The 25,571-nt window shown below is 34.1% G+C and overlaps 1 protein-coding gene across 1 annotated transcript; it reads left to right on the top strand.

The window, feature by feature from the left end:
• The first annotated feature begins 4,997 nt into the window (after nucleotides 1-4,997).
• Nucleotides 4,998-25,110, top strand: LOC149837807 (ubiquitin-fold modifier 1). Its single transcript, XM_090006208.1, has 4 exons — nucleotides 4,998-5,157; nucleotides 5,272-5,369; nucleotides 24,555-24,587; nucleotides 24,856-25,110. The coding sequence occupies exons 1-4, from the start codon at nucleotides 5,090-5,092 to the stop codon at nucleotides 24,927-24,929; spliced, it is 273 nt and encodes a 90-aa protein (XP_089862334.1). The 5' UTR covers nucleotides 4,998-5,089; the 3' UTR covers nucleotides 24,930-25,110.
• The last annotated feature ends 461 nt before the right edge of the window (nucleotides 25,111-25,571 follow it).

The raw sequence follows: 25,571 nt of genomic DNA, 5'->3' as shown, positions 1-25,571 counted from the left end.
TTCTTGATTAGGAAGTTAGGGCTTGAACTTTGTACTTTCACTTTTTCCTTTCATAGGCAAGCATATGGGGATAACCCCCATGGGATTCAAACCCCAGACCCCTCGGTTATGATAGTGCAACCTGACCATTAAGCCGTTTCATTCGACCCCTGCACTTTCTTGCTAACTAAGGCGTCCAATTGTTTTGTGCTCAATCTAGGGAACATTTTAGCTTAATACACTGGTAGTGGTCTGCCTAACCCCACTTTGCCTTTAAAAAAAAAGAGGCGTTCAATTGCCTATCAGGAAAAAAAAAAAGCATTCAATGCTTTTGAGATGTTATTGTGGCGCTAAAATTCAAGAACACTTTGCTTCTCACTTCTCCCTTCACATACTGCTTTTTGCACCTGCTTCTTACTCCAGTAACTATGCCCAACTCAGAGAGGTTCTTGAATTTTAACACCACGGCACACTTTCTCATTCATTTCTTGCCTTTGACATATAGTAACTTTACATCCGCTAGTTGGGCCTTAGAACACTGTATGCTGTACAAAGTGCCAACATCTAAATCCAGGTTTGGCTTCTGTTTTTGTTGTTGGTCGCCATATTTACCTTTTGTCATGCTATTTCTGACATGGGCCACACATAACAAAACCCAACCAAGCAAGTAATGCGACCAGCCAACAGGGTTGCCGAACAGCGTGGCCGTTTGACACACACAGAGAGAGAGAGAGAGTGCGGCATCCTTTTCTGTCACAGGTTGGCGTAGTGCCCAGATAGAGAAGCTGGAGGTGCTACACTCCACACCCAAATAGTAGTTCACAAGGACGCAGCAACAGCAGAAGACATGCATAGTGCCAATGAAAAGCTCAAATGATCATGGAAGATCAAGTCTTCGAAACACTAGTTAGAAGTGGCAAACGAAGGTACGAAGACAGGCATTAGAGAATACCCCATGGATGACATTGATAAGCAGAATGTTGTTCAAAGGCACTCTTTCAGAAGTGCACGTGAAGGATAGAAAATGAAACAAGCTCGGTTCACAGGAAAAGGAGAAGCTCAGCAATGAAAAGATTAGAGGATGCAATGATGCAGCCATTGTAGCAGTAGCAAAACAGCAGCACGAGATGGGGTCGTGCTCGTAGCCTAATTGGTTACTTATGTGCAATACATCTAGCTGATTTCCAAACTTCTCGTGGTTTCTGTTTAAAGAGCTAACCCCATGCAACTGAAAGAAAAGTCAAGAAAAAACAGCAAGATGTTTCACTAATCCAAGGTGGTTGATAACATCTATCTTGAAACTACAGTTTTTCATACAACACCACTAATATCCAGCTACAAAGGTGCACGGTGTCCAGCAACTTGATAAGTAAGCGACTTCCAAGCCATGAATTCAAGCATCTTGTAAGGTTTAACTATTAGTTAGCTTGCAGGTTAATGCTATTAAAAAGATGAGTGCAACCCAAAAATGAACAATAAGACTATGAACAAAGAACCATACTGCAGATGGAAAAATGAATATAAGAATGAAATTTCTTACTAAACTGGACACATCTCAATACATAATATACAAACACCTGGTAATGCTATCTGGACTCACTGTTTTTCTCATTAGTAGAGGTAAGTCGTCTGTCTTCGTTGAATTTTTTGGTTGGATTAGCATTCTTAGACTGGTCACTCTCATATTGTAACACAACTACAGGAGTAACAGGTATAGTGGCCCCTCTCCTTCAAAAGGTTCATAAACCTCCTCACAATTTCCTTGCGAAAATCAAGTTCCCTTGTGAAGGTATCATGGAGTAGAAAGGCAAGAATGTATTTGAATGGGACTGTATAAAGAAGTGTGGCAGAACAGAGCAGGACCAGAGCAACCTCAGTTGTCACATGGAATATCATAAAGATGACAACAAGCTTTAGGCTAAAAGTCCATGAACATGAAAGCTTAATACATTTTAAATGAGGAAGAGCTTACATTTTAAACACCATAGACAGGTTCTACAGGATTAAAAAAAGAAAGATGATATAAATCACAACTTAATTTCCAATAGCAGACCCCTTTAGTATGCTAAGTAAACACTTAAATATAGATTTAGTGAATGAGTTGATATCAGAATCAGTGAAATCATTCAAGAAGAATAAAATTCTACAAATCATTTACCTCTCATTATAACTGGAGCATATACAAGTGATATTTATAAACAATATGCATATATTATGTTTATAAACCAAAACAATATAAACAAACTCATAGGAGATCCAGATTAATTTGTGAAACTTTCAAATAAAGATCTTCTAACAATAGCTTCTAATTTCATGCATTCCACAAGCCAATGTTGTAAATACCTTATGGTAAAAAAACGAAAAACAAACTGTCACCATGGATGTAGAAAGTTGTACTATACCATATCATTGTTAATATATATAGTGAGTGGCAGCTGCGGAACCCTTAGGTGTGCAACTACCATCTGACTCATACTGGCCGTCCATCACGGCCTTGAAAAACGCAAAATAGTTTTTTTCGCTAGTGAAAAAAATGCAAAAAATGCTGAAAACAGTGTTTTCACTTTTTTTAGGTCAAAAACCTGTCACTAAAGGTCCCAGTTTCCGCTGGTACCTTTAGTGACAGGTTTTTGACCGCAGGTCCCATTTTCTGCTGGGACCTTTAGTGGTGGTCAAAAACCACTGCTTTTTAACTTTTTTGCGCTGGCCGTCCATCAAGGCTGCGGGCAGCCAGCATGAGTCCGCTGGTAGTTGCGCACCTAAGGGTTGCGCAGCTACCTCTCTCTCTCTCTCTCTCTCTCTCTCTCTCTCTCTCTATATATATATATATATATATATATATATATATATATATATATATATATATATGTGGAAAATGGTTGGCCAATCTTTTTTTTTAGGACAACCAGTTTTCGTCGATTTTATGGCCAATGGCCGGAAATGGCTGAACACGATAAGGGTGGAAGGGGAGTGTTAACAAAAAAGAGGAGGAAGGGAGTGGAGAACAGCCCAGCCTCGCAACACCAAGAATAAACCATGTTTGAATTCCAAGGAGATGGCCTGTTTTGCAAAACTGAGTTGAAAACCCAGTTTTGCTGACAAACCAGGTTTCGGTCTTGGGTGTCATTATACCTAAGCAACAAAAGGTTACTTGTAGGGATGCAAATGGACCGGGCTTGGTCAGAACTCCAACTAGACATTTTATTTCCAGATACAATTTCTAAAAATAAGATTCAAAAGTGTATTTAAGTCAGACTGGGCTTTCCATATTCGAATTATTTTCAAAATCGGATCCAATTTAGACCAGTCTTTTGAATGGCTCTATATTTATTTTAAGATTAGATTCAATATAATGCATTTGCAGCTTTTTACTGTGAAAACCTTGATTTTGGTCTTTCTTTTACTGGATAAAGTACTACTGTATCTATTTCGTATTTGGGTTCGAGCTACATCAACAAATATTTGGGTTGGGTCCACAACTTGTTTGAACCCATAATTGGGGCTAGTATACAAAATTTGGAGTTGGATCATGCATGATCGGACCCATATATCCAACCTTTTTGCACCCTTAGTTCTTCTATTTCAAACTCGTCTACTTGTTCAGGGTATCATTTTTTTTTGCAAATTGCTGCAGAGATGTTCAAAGTTTGCACACTTTTACCAAGAACCTCATAAGCTCTAAGATTCGAGGCAAGAACTTGACTTCTCTATATGGCCCCACACAACCAAGTTGAGACTGACAAATCTCACAAGATTTATGAAAATCTCGCGATAAATTACTCAAAAGTTAAAATCGATAATTTCATAAGACATTTTCAATTTTTTGTGAGTTTTTTCCTCAAAAACATAAATATCACCTTTTAAACACGATATTTATGTTTTTATCGGCTATTTATCATGAAAAAACTGTAGTTTTTATTTTTGAATATTTTTATTTATATTTTCTTGTAAATTTTTTTTTTTATTGCTGAGATTTCTCCGAGTTTTTGGCTGCCGATATTTTGCCGTTTTTGACTTTTTGTCACTACGGATGAGACGTGGGCATCATACCATAAAAAAGGAATATTTGGTCAGATGAACATGGCCACAAGAAATTGGGTCCCAATCATCACTAGGTCTACTACACGCACACAAGGACACACTTGGATCGTTCAAGTGGATCCAGTGTCTAGATCCAGATCAATTCAAATAGAACCCTTTAGACAATGTCATAAATCTTGTTCTTGGGAAAACATGAAACAGGAAAAAAATGTCCTACATGAAAAAGTCTATAGGTAAAAGTATCACATTTTCAATATTATAATAAACTGTAAAACATCACAATAAAATGACAATGTATCCAATATTCGATATTTGCCTATTTTTTTAATGAAATGCATGTTTTTTTATGCATTAAAATTCACAAAAATTTTACAGTTGATTTTATTTTTAAAAATAATGCTCAAATGTTATAATAAAAAATCCAAAAGCTAGTCCTCACAAAAACCAAAATCACATTTATACAATATTGTCAAATTCGTGTATCGGCCATCAAATTCGATAGGCCAGCGATTCAGGTGAACCGGGCGATTCCAATTCAGGCCTGAATCGATCTGAATCAACCAACTTTTTAACCAGAAGTTGACACTGTGTCTCAAAAATATTTAAAAATTTTTAAAACTAATTTATAGTATTTTATGATTTATTTGAGAAAAATCCTAACCAGGTTATTTTTGTATCGATTTTCCGGCCATACGACACAAATAATCTACTGATTCCGGCCGATTCACAACCAAAAAAAAAAAAATTACTGTGGACAATACTCAATTCGTACTCTGTTTGTGCGAAAACAAAGTACACCCTACCCTAAAATAGAAGAGAAAGAAAACCCGGGTTTGGTTGGCCACTTGGGCCTGAACGGGTTTGGGTAAGAGGTGGGGTGACCAGGATCCATTTTCCCTTCCTTTTTTGTCTGTTTTTTTTTTTGAAGATGTCATTTTCCCCTACTTGTTATTGAATAGTCTATAAACCAGGCAACTCTATAGGTAGGTTTTTGGGGGTAAGGGAAACCATCATCATCTGAGAAAAAAAACCCCAAAAAAATCTCAAGCTCAGAATCAACCACCCAGTCATGGCTGGTGGAGGTAAGGTCTCCTTCAAAGTTACCCTCACCTCTGATCCAAAGCTCCCCTTCAAAGTGTAATCTCTCTCTCTCTCTCTCAGTTGTTGGTGATGCATGAAATTGAAACTCTTTTGCTTATTTCTCCTTTTATTTGGGTATATAAGTTTTTTTCCCATCTTTTCTATTATCAGATTCAGCGTTCCAGAGGAAGCCCCATTCACGGCGGTCCTGAAATTCGCCGCCGAGGAATTCAAGGTTCCTCCCCAGACCAGCGCCATTATCACCAACGGTAAACCGATTCCCATCACCCTTTCTTCTGTAGATTCACATCCTCTTTCATCCATATGTAGAAAGTTGCATAAGCTTGTGATTATGGATGAGCCATTCGAATTCCCTCAATTTCTTGATCGAATCAGTCTGTGTAATCTTGTTATATTCTCGCCGCGGCTGCCGTATGAACCTATGAAAGATCGGATTGATTTAGTGGTCCCCAAGAAGAAAGAGCAAAGGGGAATGAGTAATTGTAACTCAGGATGGTGGATATGTGAGTCATATGCAATCTGATGGATACCCTGACTTGTTTGTTTCTCCTTAGATATCCTAATTTGAGATTTTAATGCTAGTGGATTTGATCTTTCTTCTTTCTTTTTATATAATAGAGATAGCTGCACGTGATGGTAGATCATGACCATATTATTAGAAGCTTGTGGTGAGAATGGATTTCGTTCTAGTGCTCGAAACTAATAATCTAAAGTCGTTGGTATGTTGTCCATTGCTTGTGCTTCACAATGATTCGTTCTTTTCGGGTTTTCACATAAGCAGCATAAGGGTGTCTCCAGCTTGACATGTGCCTGTACAATGCTTGATCCTTGCCTGATATAGGTCGAGCATGAACTCAATCAGTGTATCCCTTTTAGTTTTTCTTGGGTGAAATTGCCTTCTCTGCTGCTCTTGTTTACATTTGTTATTATTGGCAATGAAAGAAAAGGATGGTAGCAAGTCTCATCCTTGTACGAGATGAAGATAACCATCTTTTTCCCTTTCATCCATTCCATCAGATACGTAGCATGAAAAGTTGCTGTTGCGTCATATGTGAGAAAAAACTAAGATGGTTCCTTTTCCCTTTATTCTTATTGTCTCATGCCCATGGTAGTAAGGAGATAGGAGAAGGGGCAATTCCGTTCTTTCATATATCCAGCAGAAGGAATTTAGTTGAGCAATCCTGATGTTGTTTGTGCACAATCTGTTAATGAGCTTGGGTCTTATTATCAAGGTGTGAAAGCTTTAGGATTTTGTTAAGTTTGATGGTATGAGAGATCGTAAATCTTGAAATGGACTACAAAATGTTTTCAAAGATGAAGAGTTCGAGGAAAGGTTGGATTTAGTGAAGCTAATTTTAGGCTTGAGACCAAATGAAGAAGATGATAAAATAAAGTGGATTTGTAACAGGCCTGATGTCTTTGAAAAATCTTGCAGTTGTGCTGGCTGAAACTGAAGGTAGATGTGAGACATGAATCTTGGGCAAGGGGCTTGCTGCTTGGACCAGTCATCTTCAAGAATAGTAAGAGATGGTCTATGATATGGAGTTGGTGGTTGCTAACTGCTATTGAGAAACTCTATTTTGATGTCACATAATATGATACACTGTCGTATTTGATTTTATATAATATGATAATATGTCTTCTTGAAAAATGTTATATTATGACTGGATATGTTTTGCCATATATCTAACGAGTATTTGATGCAAGGATATCTCACTAAAAAAGGATGGAGACCTCCTGTTCAAGTACAACTATGGTGCAATCATACTCCTTGAAGAAAAAGCTTGATGAGCCATGCATTCCTAAAGACCATCTAAAGAGATCGGCTACCTCAAGTTGAATACTTTTTTCTTCTTTAGAGTCATATGTAACAGAACCTTCAGAAGCATGCATATTGCATACTCATTCAGAAAAGTTATTTCATAAAAGTATACGATAGTTTCAAAAAGCTCTTTTTTTGATAACCAATAATTGTACCTTCTTACAAACCTTTATGGAAAAGGTATTTTGACATGATATAATTCATGATTTCAAAAAACAATAATTGTACCTTCTATCATACACAAGACAACTTGAAAAGTAATGATTTTAAAAGTAGGAAAAAGACAAAACATGGAAATCGGCTACACAGGAAAACAAATATAATACTTGTTGAAAAGACTTTAGTCACCTTTTTAAAGAAATGATTTCAAATGTGTAGGAAAAAGATAAAACATGGAAATCGGCTACACAAAGAAAAACAAATATAATACTTGGTGAAAAGACTTTAGTTACCTTTTTACAAAACCCATAGAATGTCGACTTACTTGAAGTCATCATTCTCTTTGTATAGCATTAAATACCTCCTGTAAGAAATCCTTGTTAATATCCATCTCAAGAATGTCGACTTGTTTAAAGTCTTCATTCTCTCTGTAGACATTGAAAAACACATCATAAAGAAAACTCTTGATATGACTATGTACAAATAAATATCTCAAAGCATTTATTATACTTACACTCATTTAAAGTAAAAAAGTACTTATGTACCACAAATCATTAATTAGGATAAAAATAAAACTACATGACAGCCTACAATCCAACGTTCAATGTACTATTGTAAGAAATAGACTTTTTACATAAAATATATATTACCTAAAATATTACAACGACTATTGTACTCTATGTTTTACTTTTATGGAAAGAAAACTTTTTCGAAAACCCATAAATTTGGTTTTTGAAATGACATGACATTTCACATCTCAAAAAGACTACGATTTCAAACAAGTAACGACTACTTTTTTAAAGCTATATAAACACACTCAATTAAACTATTCCAACAAGAAATGGATACGTGAGCTTACAACGAGAAAAATTCCTATTCGATATTTGAAAGAGAGCTTAGAAAAAGAAAGAGGAAAGAAAGAGAAAAAGTCAAGAATAGCTCTTTGACAAAGAGTATTTTCTGAGTGAAAAGAACATAACATTCTGAGAATCCTTCATTCGTGCATTCATATCATTCTGAAGGTTCTATAGGAAGTATTGTAACTTTCTGTTATTCACTGTTTTCTTTCTTTGTTGAAAGAAGTAGACCTCTGAGAAAGAGGGTGTTGTCCTTCTCTGTTGAGAGAAGAAGACCTTTGAGGAAGAGGGTGTTGTACTATTTATCCGGTGACTCGGATGTTATAGTGGAAAGCTCAAGTGGTTTGCTTGGGGACTAGATGTAGGTCAGGGTTTTGACCGAACCAGTATATATTCTGTGTTTATGTGTTGTGCCTTTATTGCATCATATTTTTAATTTATCGATCTGTTTAGTAATTCCCTATTCATCCCCCTTCTAGTGGAATTTCATTTGGTATCAGAGCAGGTTTGCTGGTTTCGACATAACAAGTCTTCCAACACAAATGACATCTACCTCCTATGCTCGTGATATTGAAGGTCAACACGCATCTCGTCCTCCTTTCTTCAATGGCTCCAACTATGGATACTGGAAGTGCAGAATGACTATATTTCTCAAGTCCATAAATTTTGCTGTATGAAAAATTGTTGAGCATCCATACACATCTCCATCCACAGACTATAGCTTATGGTCTGATGAAAAAAAGAAAATGGCAAATCTAAATGCAAAGGCTATGAATGCCTTATATTGTGCCATTGATCAGAATGAATTCAATAGAATATCTATATGTGAATCTGGATATGATATTTGACATTCTTTGGAGGTTATTCATGAAGGAACCAACAAAGTGAAAGAAGCCAAAATCTCATCTCTTGTCAGAAAATATGAGTTGTTCAAAATGAACAAAGATGAACCCATCACAGAGATGTTCACCGGATTCACCAACATCACCAACGATCTGAAATCTCTGGGTGTAACCCACTCTCAGACAGAAAAGGTGAAGAAAATCTTGAGATCTCTCATAACTGATTGGGAGAAAAAGACTACTGCTATTGAAGAAGCTCAAGATTTGTCCAAGCTTACCCTCGATGATTTAATAGGCAATCTTATGGCCTATGAAGTCCACATGAAGGAAAGAAGGGAAGAGGAACAACCTTTAAAGAAAACTCTAGCCTTCCCAGCTCTATCTGAGGATGAGGACTCAGAAAAAGAAATTGAGATTGCGCTACTCACTAGAAAATTCCAGCGCTTTATGAGAAGGAACCAACTTCCAAATAAGCACAAAGAAAGAAAAAACCCAAAGGAAGATTCTATGTGCTACCAGTGTAATAAGCCAGGTCACTTGAGACGTGACTGTCCTCTTCTCAAAAGAAAATCCAAGACTGAGGAACCAAAGAAAAGGTTCTTCAAGAAAAAGGCTCTGCATGCTCAATGGGATGATTCAGAACCATCCACAAGTGAAGAGTCAAATGATGATGAAGCAGAAACCGCCAACATGTGCTTCATGGCAGAAAGCTCTGTAAGTGAATCCCTTGATTTCTCCTTTGAAGAACTTCAAAATCCTTTTCAGGAACTTTTTGAAGAATCAAGGAAAACGATTCTCAAAAATAGACATTTGAAATCTGAGAATCTAGAGCTCATTCTGAAAAATGAAAAACTCAGTATTGAAAATTCTGAGTTACAAAAGAAAAATCTTCTTATTACTTCTGAAATCTCTTCTACTAGCTCCAAGACTAAAAATCTGCAAGTAGAAATTTCAGAATTAAAAAGTAAAACTGAGAACCTTATGAAAACGGTTTTCAAGTTTACTAAAGGAAAAGAGAACTTGGATAAACTCCTATCCTCTCGAAAAGTCTCTTTTTACAAGAATGATATTGGCTACTCTCATTTCAACAAGCCTTCTTGTATGAATCAAAAGACTACTTTTGCAAAAAGTTCTTCTGAACCTAAAAAGGAGTACTATAATTTTAATTCCTTAAACTCCTTTAAAGCTGTAGACAAACCTAAATCAAAATGGATTTGGGTTCCAAAATCTAACAAAAAGGGACCCGACTGGGTACCAAAAAGAAGTTTTACTTAATGTTTTGCAAGCTCCAAAGAAGAAGAACAGATGAATACTAGACAGTGGATGTTCAAAGCACATGACAGAACATCCAGACCTTTTTGCTGTTCTTCATCATAAAGAAGGAGGAACGATCACTTTTGGAGATAACAACAAAGGTTTGATAATTGGTATTGGTAATATTGATAATATTGATAAACCTCTTATCAAAGACGTTCTCTTGGTTAAAGGCTTAAAACATAACCTTCTAAGTATTAGTCAAATGTGTGACACAGGTTATAATGTTAGCTTTAATCATGATGCTTGTCTTATAGCAGACACCAACGAGAACATCATCTTAAAAGGTATAAGGAGAAATAATATATATGAACTATACCTAGAAAATATCACTGAACATTGCCTTATAGCTAATAATGACACTCAATATTTATGGCACATGAGAATGGGTCATGTCAACTCCAAATACATGTCTAAATTAGCTAAAGATAAGTTAGTACGTGGGTTACCCAAAATATCTTTTAAAAAGAATTATTTTTGTGATGCATGTCAACTAGGAAAACTATCAAAATCATCTTTCAAATAAAAAAATATCATTTCAAGCAAAAGACCTTTAGAGCTTCTCCACCTGGATCTTTTTGGTCCTTCTAGAGTAGCTAGTCTTAATCACAATAAATACGTTTTTGTCATTGTGGATGACTACTCAAGATTTACTTGGGTAATATTTTTGAAAAACAAAAGTGACACGTTTTGTCAATTTGAAATTTTGTGCAAAAAATTACAAAATGAAAAATCTTGTTCCATTGTAAAAATCCGTAGTGACCGTTAAAATGTATCATTCAACATTTGTAATATTATATATTTTATATATATATAAAGTATAATACATATTCATATATGGTATATATGCATATGTATTATCCTAATTATATATATAAAATATATATTTCTCTATTTATAGGCATAGGGGTAGTTTAGACATTTCCAGTTTTACGCATATTCCATTTGGAATATGTTTGTAATTTTATCTTTTATTTTATTTTTTATTTTTTCCTTTTTTCGTGGTTTGCGCAACCTAGGGTGGCTCCCCAAAGAGTCGTTGGGGAGCCCCCAACGGTCACAAATGTGACCGTTGGGGGCTCCCAATGACTCCTTTGGGAGCCCCCTAAGTGGCTCCTTTCTTGTGTTATAAATAGGGGTCTCCCCCTTTGTATTTTCCACTTCTTGAGGGAGCTTATGCTCCATTGTAATGGGGTTTTTACCCCTTTTCCATTTATTCTTCAATGATATGTAACTTATGACTTTATGTCATATTTTTCCCTTTTTTGGGTTTTATGTATTAGCACATTATGTGCTTATGTTGTTCCCTTTAATGGGTATGTTTGCACTTCACGTGCATAGGTATGGGTTCATTATTGAATCCAATGCATTCCAAGTCACTTTCTAACATGCATTATTGCATGTTTATTATTTATATGCTTTTTGCATATTTTGTTCAAGTGTTGTGAGAGTGCCATCGTGCACTTCTTTTATAAAGTATTTGTGCTCGTATGTGTATTGTCTCTTCGTAGACAATTTAACATGGTATCAGAGCCAGGTTGAGATCGAGTTGCTATGTGGTGCATCGGGAAGCGTGGTGTTCAAGAATTTTAAAGAAAAATGGTGAAGTATTCGTTTCTCTCTATTGTTTTCTTTTATATAGTTATTCGGTATGCTTTCTACTTCTTAGAAGTATTGTATGAAGAATTTAATATGTTCTTTATGTGAGGTCTTTGTCATTAAGTCCTTTTATAAAAATTTGAGTTACTTGCTACTCCATTGAATCTTTTTCGTATGTTTTTCTTTGAAAATTTTTAAATGATAACTTGTTTTGCGAAAAATTAGATATATGATTGCTCAAAATTAGATTTAAATGGATCGGTAAAAATTTATGACCATTGGAACTTTGAATTTACATTTTAAATCTAACCTTGTTTATGAGAATACCTTTATATGAATGTTTAGTATTTAAAGAAAGGTATGATAAGATTAAAATATTTGAAATATAGTTTTTTGAAAAATGTTTTGTCATATATGAAAAATTCCATATTATGTTCTCTTACCAAATGTGTCCGTTTTATATGAGCAACATTTAATTAAGAAAGTTTTAAATGGTCTTATGGAATATGGTGATTTTCTTTTCATCTTTACACTCTTAAGGATGTTTTCAACATTTAGAGAGCTCTCTCTCTTTTCAATAAGAGATATTTATATTTTTATGTTGTGTTGTCTCTTGTGGGTTTGGGTGTTTGCCCTTTTGTTTGTTCATTAGTGAATATTGTAAGTGCTTAATAATCTATTAAGTCATGTTTTTTGATTTTCCCTCAATAAATGTTTAATTTTTATTTATGCCATAGTACAATCTTATTTTATCATAAGGTTTTTAAATCTATTTTGTTGGGATTTCTTCCACTTTAAATGGAGTTTTCCCCTTCGTTGGGAATTTTATTTATGTTTAAGCTCTCCTTAAGGAGCCTTTCGGTCCTTATAATCGTCTTGTGAGTATATACTCTTTTGTGAAGACCTCATGGTTGTTTATGAGTATCATTTTTAAGTTGCAATAGTAGATAAGCTTTTCGAACTTCACCATCTTTATGAATGCCTATATTGGCCTAAGTTTGTTATTTTCGAACTTCACCAACTTCACCGCTTAATTGCACCTTATATCTTTCATAGTTAAGGCTTGTTTGTTCCAAATCGGTTCGTACACATGATATTGCTTAATATTTCATGTTATGTTTGTTGCATAATAAAGTCTTTTTTGATGTATAAGACTTCTTTTGAAGATTAAGCATAATTTGTGTTTATGCAAAATTGTTTTGGTGGATTATATTGGACCTTTGATTCAATTTGTTAATCGGTCCTCTTTGTAAAAACCTTTTGGAAAATGATTCCTTATGTGTTTATTGTCCTTTTGTGGCATTTATAGTTGTCCATCACATGTTATTTTATGCATCATTTATTTGGCCTTTTTATTGTTGTATTAGAGATAATTGTTAAGGAGAGTTAAGGGCATCTTGTGTTATGTCATTTTAGATTGTCCACTTGCCATATTATAGATGGTGATTGAGGTGAGTTATGGGCACCTTAGGACTCTAAAATGATTTGATATATGATCTCTAATTATGAGGGTGTCACTCATTGTTATGTTATTTTTAGTTTGTCCACTTACCATATTATAGATGGTGGTTGAGGTGAGTTATGGGCACCTTGGGACTCTAGAATGATTTGCTATATGAGTGTGTCACTCGTTTGGTGTGGCCATTGATATTATGGATGCTTCTATGTAAATGTGATGGACATATGGTGTTTGAAACCTTAAATGTTTTAAGGTATATTTAAAATCAAGGTGTTTTGGGATTATAGCCCAACCTTTTATTTTAAGAATTTTATGAGTGCATTTGCACATTTGTGATTCCGTGTGTTGTGCTCTTTGTGCACAAGTGTTCTAAAAGCATTCTTATTGTGCATTCATGGTGGGTTTATTATCAAGAATATTAAGGTCTTGATCGTTGTATCTTGTTGGAGATACTTTTACATGGCAATAAATTTATGATTTTGTGGTCTTGTGTTTTTTCACAAGTATTCTAAGTGTTCTTGGTGTGTGTATATTCACACATTTGTTCTCAAGAATTTTATTTTATCGATTATAGTATCTTGTTGAAGATATTTTTTACATACATATTATTGCTATGAGAGTTCATTTTAAAAAGGAGTATTGTTTTATTCAAGGTTTATTTTCATTACAGGTTTATTGCCTCAAAAGTCTTTTCCTTTTAAAGCCCATTATCTAAGTGTTATCATATGTAGACAAGAATTTTATTACACCTTCGTGTGTGTTTTTGGCCTTTGTTGGCTTTTGCTCTCTTGGTCTAGTAGCTGAACACACTTGTCTTGAGTGTTATCATATGTAGACAAGACACGTTGATGCACACCATCGTGTGTGGTCTTAGTCCATGTTGGCGTTTGTGTTCTTGTTCTAGTCGCTTAGATGTATGCCCATGGTTGGCTTATTTCACTCATTTCAAGTGCCATCTTATGTAGACAAGAGATGTATTATGTTTTAGCTCATGGTTGGCTTATTAATCTTGTTCTAGTAGCTGAACATACTTGGTTTTAAGGGTATTTTTACGTAGACAAGAGATACTTTTTAGTCCATGTTGGCATGTATGCTCTTGTTCTTGTCGTAGATGCACTTATGTCAAGTATTATTATATGTAGACAAGAGGTTCTTTTACACACCTTTGTATGTGTCTTTGGCCTTTAATGGCTTTATATTCTTGATCTAGTAGCTTATACACTTGATTTATGGGTTTTTGGAGAACTAATGAGGAAGTTGTTTGTAATAGATGAACTATTATTGAAATTTGCAAAATTCCATTCATGACTTGTGTTTTTCAAGTGAATCATCTTTTTGATATGCATATCAAGTTGATTTCTTAGCATTTAATCTATATATTAAGTGCTTATGGTTTTTGCCACCCTTATATGTAAAATATGTTTTTTTTTTTCATTAAGTGTGACTTTCATAAATGATTTTAAAACCTTGTGAACTCTTGGGTTTATTTTACCTAAAGTATGCTTGGAGACTTCGTTTCTCTTGTTTGGCATTTCATTACATGTTTGAAGCATGATCATTAATGAGTTCTTTGAGTATTAATTCATTTAATGATAAGTATATGCATATGCTCTTTATGGCCTTTTTTGGGCTCTCATTCAATAAAGCATATGTATTTTATGCCTCTTCGTAGGCTTCTTGTGGTATCCCTTCGTGGATCATTTTGTTATTCCTCATTATGGGGTTTTATTTGTCCAATGTTGGACCTTATGAATGCATTATGCATTCTTGCAATTTATTTTTGCATAATGTGCTTTCGCTCATTTTTGTTTTAACATAATGTATGATTTAGAAACTTTGGTTTTCTAAATTTTTCGTTTCATGCTAAAGTAACTATCATATTATACATAAATTTTGCACCTTGTTAGGAATGTTCCTTTTTGAGTAAAGTGCAAATGTATTTTTTACTTGTTCTTTGTTGTTTTCTTTTCTCATGATCTTGAAGATAAGAGAAAAGGAAGTCCCTTGGATAGAAGGTGCTCATCGATAAAGACATTGGAGGAAGATATTTACAATGACATTCGTTCTGAAGGCTCTTGAAGCTTTGAGATTCTTCTTCTTGCCGTCTTCAACCTTTTCGTTCCCCCACGCAAAGCTTGAGGGGGGGTGTTAAAATGTATCATTCAACATTTGTAATATTATATATATTTTATATATATAAAGTATAATACATATTCATATATGGTATATATGCATATGTATTATCCTAATTATATATATAAAATATATATTTCTCTATTTATAGGCATAGGGGTAGTTTAGACATTTCCAGTTTTACACATATTCCATTTGGAATATGTTTGTAATTTTATCTTTTATTTTATTTTTTATTTTTTCCTTTTTTCGTGGTTTGCGCAACCTAGGGTGGCTCCCCAAAGAGTCGTTGGGGAGCCCCCAACGGTCACAAATGTGACCGTTGGGGGCTCCCAACGACTCCTTTGGGAGCCCCCTAAGTGGCTCCTTTCTTGTGTTATAAATAGGGGTCTCCCCCTTTGTATTTTCCACTTCTTGAGGGAGCTTATGCTCCATTGTAATGGGGTTTTTACCCCTTTTCCATTTATTCTTCAATGATATGTAACTTATGACTTTATGTCATATTTTTCCCTTTTTTGGGTTTTATGTATTAGCACATTATGTGCTTATGTTGTTCCCTTTAATGGGTATGTTTGCACTTCACGTGCATAGGTATGGGTTCATTATTGAATCCAATGCATTCCAAGTCACTTTCTAACATGCATTATTGCATGTTTATTATTTATATGCTTTTTGCATATTTTGTTCAAGTGTTGTGAGAGTGCTATCGTGCACTTCTTTTATAAAGTATTTGTGCTCGTATGTGTATTGTCTCTTCGTAGACAATTTAACAGTGACCATGGAGGAGAATTTGAAAATGAACTTTTTGAAATTTTTTGTAACTTGCATGGTATTTCTCATAACTTTGCCTTTCCTAGAGCTGCACCTCAAAATAGGGTAGTAGAAAGAAAAAATAGAACCCTTCAGGAATCTGCTAGAACTATGCTCCAACATAATAATCTTGCTAAATCTTTCTGGGCAGAAGCTGTTAATACTGCATGCTGTATTTCAAATAGAGTTCTTATTAGACCCTTATTAAATAAAACTCCCTATGAATTATTCTATGACAGGACTCCAAGAATAGACTATTTTAAAGTCTTTGGATGTAAATGCTTTATCCTTAACCCAAAAGATAGCCTGGATAAATTTGATGCTAAATCTATTGAAGGCATATTCTTAGGATATTCAAGTCATACTAAAGCTTATATAGTTTTTAATAAGAGTTCATATACTATTGAAGAATATATGCATGTCAGTTTTTGTGAATCTATTGATCAATCTGTTCTTAAACAGTCTAACGATGATGATGTTGAAAGTACAAATTTGTTCCTAAATAACACAGCCAAATCTAATGAAGATGATCATCAAAGAACATTTGTCGAAATCAAAGATCATCCTCAAAAGCAGATTTTAGGAAACCTGACAAAGGGGGTTCAGACTAGAGCTCAGCTAGAACGGATTGCAAATATGACATTCATTTCTCAACTTGAACCAAAGAAGATTGATGAAGCCATCATCGATGAGTTCTGGATGCTAGCCATGACTGAAGAACTGAATCAATTCCAAAGAAATGAAGTTTGGGATCTTGTACCAAGACCAAAGGATCATCAGATCATTGGGACAAGATGAATCTTCAGAAACAAGCTAGATGAAACAGGTAATGTTATAAGAAACAAGGCAAGACTAGTAGCTCAAGGATACAACCAGGAGGAAGATATTGATTTTGATGAAACATTTGCTCATGTTGCTAGACTTGAATCTATTAGGATGTTTTTAGCATATGCAAGCTATATGGATTTTAAACTTTATCAAATGGATGTTAAAAGTGCATTTCTTAATGGTTTTATAAATGAAGAAGTTTATGTAAACAACCTCCAGGCTTTGAAAATGAACAATATCCAGATCATGTTTTCAAACTAAAACGTGCCTTATATGGATTAAAACAAGCACCTCGTGCTTGGTATGATAGACTCAAAACCTTTTTATTAAAAACCGTTTTTTCGGTAGGCAAAGCAGACTCTACTCTATTTGTAAAAGTTGTGAATAATCATACCTTAATTGTTCAAGTTTTATGTGGACGATATCATCTTTGGATCTACTAACAGCACTCTCTGTGAAGAATTTTCTAAGTCCATGCAGAAGGAATTCGAAATGAGAATGATGAGAGAACTCAACTACTTTCTTGGACTGCATATTAAGCAAACCAAGGATGGAGATTTATATTGGTTCGGTCAAAACCCTGACCTACATCCAGTCCCCAAGCGAACCACTTGAGCTTTTCACTATAACATCCGAGTCACCGGATAAATAGTACAACACCCTATTTCTCAGAGGTCTTCTTCTCTCAACAGAGAAGGGGCACACCCTCTTCCACAGAGGTCTTCTTCTCTCAACAGAGAAGGACAACACCCTCTTTCACAGAGGTCTTCTTCTCTCAACAGAGAAGGGCAACACCCTCTTTCACAGAGGTCTACTTCTTTCAACAAAGAAGGAATACAATGAATAACAGAAAGTTACAATACTTCCTATAGAACCTTCAGGATGATATGAATACACGAATGAAGGATTCTCAGAATGTTCTGTTTGTCACTCAGAAGATACTCTTTGTCAAAGAGTTATTTTTGACTTTTTCTCTTTCTTTTTCTAGGCTCTCTTTCAAATATCGAATAGGTATTTTTCTCGTTGTAAGCTCACTTGTTTATTCCATTCTCCTTGTTTGAATAGTTCATTTGAGTGCGTTTTTATAGCTTAAAAAAATAGTCGTTGGCTTTTTGAAATCGTAGCCTTTTTGAGATGTGAAATGTCATGTCATTTCAAAAAACATCTTTAGAGAGATTTGAGAAAGTCTTCTATCCATAAAAGTAAAATATAGGGTACACTAGTCGTTGTAATATTTTAGGTAATATATATTTTATGTAAAAAGTCTATTTCTTACAATAGTACATTGAACGTTGGATTGTAGGTTGTCATGTGATTTTGTCTTTATCTTAATTAATGATTTGTGGTACATAGGTACTTCTTTACTTTAAATGAGTGTAAGTACAATGAGTGCTTTGAGATATTTATTTGTACATAGTCATGTTAAGTGTTTTCTTTATGTTGTGTTTTTCAAAGTCTACAGAGAGAATGAAGACTACAAGTTAGTCGACATTTTTGAGAAGGATATTTAACAAGGATTCTTTACAGAAGGTATTTAATGCTATACAGAGAGAATGATGACTTTAAGTCGACATTCTATGAGTTTGTAAAAAGGTAACTAGAGTCTTTTTCAAAACATATTATATTTGGTTTCTTTGTGTAGCCGATTTCATGTTTTGTCTTTTTCCTATATTTGAAATCATTTCTTTAAAGAAAGGTAACTAGAGTCTTTTCAAAACATATTATATTTGTTTTCTTTGTGTAGTCGATTTCATGTTTTGTCTTTTTCCTATATTTGAAATCATTTCTTTAAAGAAGGTAACTAGAGTCTTTTCAAAACATATTATATTTGTTTTCTTTGTGTAGCCGATTTCATGTTTTGTCTTTTTCCTATATTTGAAATAATTTCTTTTCATGTTGTCTTGTATATGATATAAGGTACAATTATTACATTTTGAAATCATGTCAAAATACCTTTTTCATAAAGGGTTGTAAGAAAGTACAATTATTTGTTTTCAAAAAGGAGCTTTTTGAAACTATCGCATACTTTTATGAGATAGCTTTTATGAGTGAGTATGTAATATGCAATATGCATGCTTCTGAAGGTTCTGTTACATATGACTCTAAAGAAGAAAAAAATCTTCAACTTGAGGTAGCCGATATCTTTAGATGGTCTTTAGAGTTGCATGGCTCAACAAGCTTTTTCTTCAAGGAGTATGATTGCATCATAGTTGTACTTGAACAAGAGGTCTCCATCCTTTTTGAGTGAGATATCCTTGCATCAAATACTCGTTAGATATATGGCAAAACATATCCAGTCATTATATAACATTTTTCAAGAAGACATATTATCATATCATATGAAATTAAATAAGACAGTGTATCATATTATGTGACATCAAAACAGAGTTTCTCAACATCCTTATCAACTTCTGAAGCTGAATACATTGCTGCTAGCCTAGCTTGTACACAAGTTATCTGGATGAAACAAACTTTGAAAGATTTTAGTTTAAATTTTGAAAATACAACTATTTTCTGTGATAATACTAGTGCTATAAACTTATCTAAAAATTCTATTTTACACTCACGAACTAAGCATATTCAAATAAGACACCACTTCTTAAGAGAACAAGTCTTAAACAACATAATTAAACTCGAATTCATACCCACTAATCAACAGTTAGCAGACATCTTTACTAAACCATTAAAACATGAAGACTTTACACGAATTAAAAGAGATTTAGGAATATGCAAACTAAGTGGCTTATAATTAATCTCACCTACTAAGACTAAAACATCTTATGAGCTCTATTAAAATTTAATTTTATTCGGTTTCATTCTTATCTATTTCTTATATTTATTTAAAAAAAAAACAAACAAACTATGTTTCTATATTCACGTATACTCTAAACACTTATAAAAACACATTCATCATGACACATTCTTTATGTCTTTCAACTTGTCATCTTTCAAGTACACATCTATAATGACTCCTTGTCCTATTTCCTTTCACTCATATCCATAAGAACTAATTATATTAAGTAAAAGCTATCATGACATTGTTCACATCACTCATCTCATAACACCTTTTATTATTTTTGTCCTTTTGTGAAAACTTCTCTTACGATAAGTTAATTCACCTTCAACATGATAACATATTCCTCTCAACTTGCCTATACGTAACTTAAACAAGAATAGTATTTTATGAGAAATCTTGTTTTTCAAATTTTAGTCAAAATCGAATGATTATCTTTTTAGTTCTCTTTACCTTCTTCTAAAGTTAAGTTGTTGTATTTCACGTATAATTTTACTATATCATTTGTTATATCATATATTACGTACACTCTATTTCTATCATGTCATCATTCACACCTTTTTATGAATAATTATTTTCAAAAACTTGTCCACCATTCTTTTTTTATGTACTATTTAGTACCACACTTTTTTTTGTCGCTCTTTATCCAATACAAAGTGAATCTCCATCCGTGACCATTATACATTTAAATTTATCGTTTTCAAAAACCATGAACTCCCTCCATTAAAACCATGTCCTCTTAGCCAAACATCAATCATGACTTTATGTCATACATCAAGTGATTGTTGTCCTTTATAATCTCTCTCTCTCTCTTTCAAATTCGTATATCAACTCATCTGTCTTTATAATTTTTTTTCACTCTCCTACAAAAATTCTTCTCAAATAAGAAATTATTGCATCCTTATTTCTCAAATAAGAAATTATTGCATCCTTATTTCCAACTACACTATCATCCAAAAAAAAAAACTGATTTGATTTGTCATTTACAAGCCTCTTTATTTCCAACTCACGCATTTCCTCTTTCAGCTAAAATCTAAAAATCCTTCACTTCCAATGTCATTCATTTCTTATCACCATTACTTTTCTCCTTCTATTTAATAGATTGATTCATCTCTCACCAATTCTCCACGAATATCTCTATTCTCTTACAAACTACTACTCTTTCCAAGCTATTCTCTCTTGCTCGTTTTTCCTAAGCTCTTGCAATGGCTTTCTCTTGCACATCCGACTTACTCCAAGCTTCAGAGTTGAGATTTCCGGATCTCATTCACACTTATCACTCCATAAAATCTTTGACCATCCTACCAGGCAGTTTGGTTCACCTTGAAGCCTTTCCAGATGCAAATGAAGTCTCCCTTCTTCTTTATGCCATCTTCTCTGCCTTTCCCATCAACTCGTCCAGTATCATCTTCCACAACATGATCAACTTTCGTTCCTTTAAGTCTCTTCCCTTCGGATATTTCATCACACTCATTCTTGAATTCTTCCAGATTCCTCTTGCAACAGATGTCGTCTACTACTCAAACAATATATTTGATGACTCCTCTCTCCACGAAGAAGAGTCCTCTCACCTAAACTCTGACGACGAAGGCCCTCAAGAAGCAGATCAAGCAGTAACTTCTGACCTTGACATCTTCTCAGCTCTTGTCAATGTCCAGAACACCCAGGATCTCCTTCTGAAGAATCAAGCTTCACTGCAACTCAGCCAAGATGCATTACTCCGAAAGTTTCACCCTTCCTCCGAATCAAAATAAACTCTTTTTGGACTGTAATAACTTTACATTATTTTGGTTTAACTTTAAATTTTTTTTTTTGGTCTGTAATAACTCTGCTTACTCTGATCCCTTCCTTTTTGTCCATGACAAAGGGGGAGAAAAACCTGTCTCTATTATTGGAGAAAAATACTCGTCTTTGACATTTTTTAATATTTTTATGATAGTATTATTTCTATGCATAATGTCTTTTTGACAGGGGAGCATATTTTGTCATCATAAAAAAGGGGGAGAATGTTGAGAAACTCTATTTTGATGTCATATAATATGATACATTGTCGTATTTGATTTTATATAATATGATAATATGTCTTCTTGAAAAATGTTATATTATGACTGGATATGTTTTGCCATATATCTAACGAGTATTTGATGCAAGGATATCTCACTCAAAAAGGATGGAGACCTCCTGTTCAAGTACAACTATGGTGCAATCATACTCCTTGAAGAAAAAGCTTGATGAGCCATGCATTCCTAAAGACCATCTAAAGAGATCGGCTACCTCAAGTTGAAGACTTTTTTCTTCTTTAGAGTCATATGTAACAGAACCTTCAGAAGCATGCATATTGCATACTCATTCAGAAAAGTTATTTCATAAAAGTATACGATAGTTTCAAAAAGCTCCTTTTTTGAAAACCAATAATTGTACCTTCTTACAAACCTTTATGGAAAATGTATTTTGACATGATATAATTCATGATTTCAAAAAGCAATAATTGTACCTTCTATCATACACAAGACAACTTGAAAAGTAATGATTTTAAAAGTAGGAAAAAGACAAAACATGGAAATCGGCTACACAAAGAAAAACAAATATAATACTTGTTGAAAAGACTTTAGTCACCTTTTTAAAGAAATGATTTCAAATGTGTAGGAAAAAGACAAAACATGGAAATCGGCTACACAAAGAAAAACAAATATAATACTTGGTGAAAAGACTTTAGTTACCTTTTTACAAAACCCATAGAATGTCGACTTACTTGAAGTCATCATTCTCTTTGTATAGCATTAAATACCTCCTGTAAGAAATCCTTGTTAATATCCATCTCAAGAATATCGACTTGTTTAAAGTCTTCATTCTCTCTGTAGACATTGAAAAACACATCATAAAGAAAACTCTTGATATGACTATGTACAAATAAATATCTCAAAGCATTTATTGTACTTACACTCATTTAAAGTAAAGAAGTACTTATGTACCACAAATCATTAATTAGGATAAAGACAAAACTACATGACAGCCTACAATCCAATGTTCAATGTACTATTGTAAGAAATAGACTTTTTACATAAAATATATATTACCTAAAATATTACAACGACCATTGTACCCTATATTTTACTTTTATGGAAAGAAGACTTTTTCGAAAACCCATAAATTTGGTTTTTGAAATGACATGACATTTCACATCTCAAAAAAACTACGATTTCAAATAAGTAACGACTACTTTTTTAAAGCTATATAAACACACTCAATTAAACTATTTCAACAAGAAATGGATACGTGAGCTTACAACGAGAAAAATTCCTATTCGATATTTGAAAGAGAGCCTAGAAAAAGAAAGAGAAAAGAAAGCGAAAAAGTCAAGAATAGCTCTTTGACAAAGAGTATCTTCTGAGTGAAAAGAACAGAACATTCTGAGAATCCTTCATTCGTGCATTCATATCATTCTGAAGGTTCTATAGGAAGTATTGTAACTTTCTGTTATTCACTGTTTTTTTTCTTTGTTGAAAGAAGTAGACCTCTGAGAAAGAGGGTGTTGCCTTTCTCTGTTGAGAGAAGAAGACCTTTGAGGAAGAGGGTGTTGTACTATTTATCCGGTGACTCGGATGTTATAGTGGAAAGCTCTAGTGGTTTGCTTGGGGACTGGATGTAGGTCAGGGTTTTGACCGAACCAGTATATATTCTGTGTTTATGTGTTGTGCCTTTATTGCATCATATTTTTAATTTATCGATCTGTTTAGTAATTCCCTATTCACCCCCCCTCTAGTGGAATTTCAACTGCATGGTGAGTTGTATGAATTGAAATAAACAACAGAATTTTCAGATGAAAAGGAAAACAAGTTTTTTGTTATTAAACAACCACCTTCAGTAGTATTGCTTCCCATGTGCTTATGGAGGCTTTGTAGCGGTATCAGTAGGGCTGGTGGGAAACAAGATGAGCCGCTCGTAGTTTGTCTTGTGTTCAGATCGTAAAGATCTCATTCAGATTCCTGACAAAGTCTTGGCAAGTTGTGCACATACAATAGGTGTTTGGCTTGGCTCGGTTCGACTCATATAAGCCCGATAATTAATAATAAATATATTTTATTATCATGGAGTGTAGATGGTTGAAGTGTTTGGCTTGCAAGCAATAAGTTTAGAGTGAAAATCTGATTGCTTAGAGCATTGAACTAATGTATTTATTTTGTAAGTGAGCCAGTTCGAGCTTGGCTCAGTAGGTTTAGAAGCCAAATCTTATTATTTTCAATTTTGAAAAAAATACCTTTTTGTAATCGAGCCAGCTAGAACGCAGTTCATTTACCTCGGGCTTGCCATGAACTTGAACTTGGCTTGGCTCGCCACAAAAATGAGCTGAGCTTGAACACCTTATGTTTGGTTTGTTCAGTTCATTTACCAGTACTAGATATCAGCAGCATCTGTGAATAATGTTACTGAATACTGAATACTAAGAAGCAACTTTCTTTAGCAAAATACATGAAGAATCTGTGGCATTGTTGCTAGAAGAATTGCCTCCTATCACCAAGTTAATTTCTGTACTCTGATAAAATTTAGTGAAATAACATGAAGATTTGGATTAGCCTTCTAAAAGACTTGCAAACAGTTCTGTCTTTAGTGAAGATAAGAGCTGAGGTTTTGTGTGCATCAAGGACCGAGTCTTGATATAGATTTCTATGGACTTTTTAATAATATGATCTTAGATTGGTGTTGCAGCCGTTTAACAATTTCATTTCTTGGACGCACTCTAGGTTTCAATAATGTGCTTTGCTTTTGTTTATTATCTTGGATCTTACCAATTAATATTTTCTTTATCTTGGAACAGATGGTGTAGGAATCAACCCACAACAAAGTGCAGGTATTTCTCTCTTGCTTTTCAATAAATGATTTTTTCTGTTCTTGCTAGAATTCGTTTTTTCTTAAATAGCTAGTTAATTGTAGTTTGTAAAAAAGTTATGTCATCTATAGGTCTTGGCTGTCATTTGAATTGCAGTAATTTAGTGCAGCATGTAGGTCTTTACTTTTTTTTGCTACTACTGCTACTACTACTATTGCTGCTGATGCTCTGCTATTATTACTACTGTTATGCTTGGTTCTGCTTGTTTTGACATTTTTGGCTTCTTCAGGCAATGTCTTCCTCAAACATGGATCTGAGTTGCGTCTCATTCCTCGAGATAGAGTTGGGGGGATGCATGTATGATCATATATTCTGGGTATTCTCATTGTGATATTGGCCGTGTGTCAATTAGTACCAGATAGTATTTCTAATTCATATACTGGATTAGCTAAAAAGCCTTTTGCTTATTCCTTAAATAAATATGTAGTTTTGTCATTTTCTAAATCGTGGACATTTAAATGCAGTTATACTTTATACTAGCCAATTTTATTATACTTTATGCTGAGCAATTTTATCATGAAATTTTGGACCGATTGTTACAATTGCAAATGATTTTTCTGTTGCATGCTTGTCATATTATGTTAATTCTCTTAGTTAGGGGAAACGAGAAACCTTAACAAAAGGAGAATTCATTCTCAGCAACTGTTGATTGACCGTTACTTGCCCCTTTCCAATGAAAATCTGGCTTCCACACAACTGACCATCTCTAATTTATGAACCAAAATAAGGGATTAGAACTATATCTGATTGGCATGTAGCCCATTTTTTTTGTTTACCTTTTTCCTTTCATGATAGTGAAGCTACACATTTTAATGAAAATATCGTGATCTGTTGTAGTTTAAAATGGCAAACTAAAGTATTGCATCGTGATATTTTCAAAATATCGCCGATATTTGTCACTATGCTCTTGGTCTATACTTCTTATGACCATATATCCATGTATGT

This window comes from Nuphar pumila, chromosome 5 (genome assembly GCF_984573655.1).
Source record: "Nuphar pumila chromosome 5, dmNupPumi1.hap1.1, whole genome shotgun sequence".
In the NCBI taxonomy this organism is placed as follows: Eukaryota; Viridiplantae; Streptophyta; class Magnoliopsida; order Nymphaeales; family Nymphaeaceae; genus Nuphar; species Nuphar pumila.
This window is presented reverse-complemented; position numbering and strand designations above follow the sequence as displayed.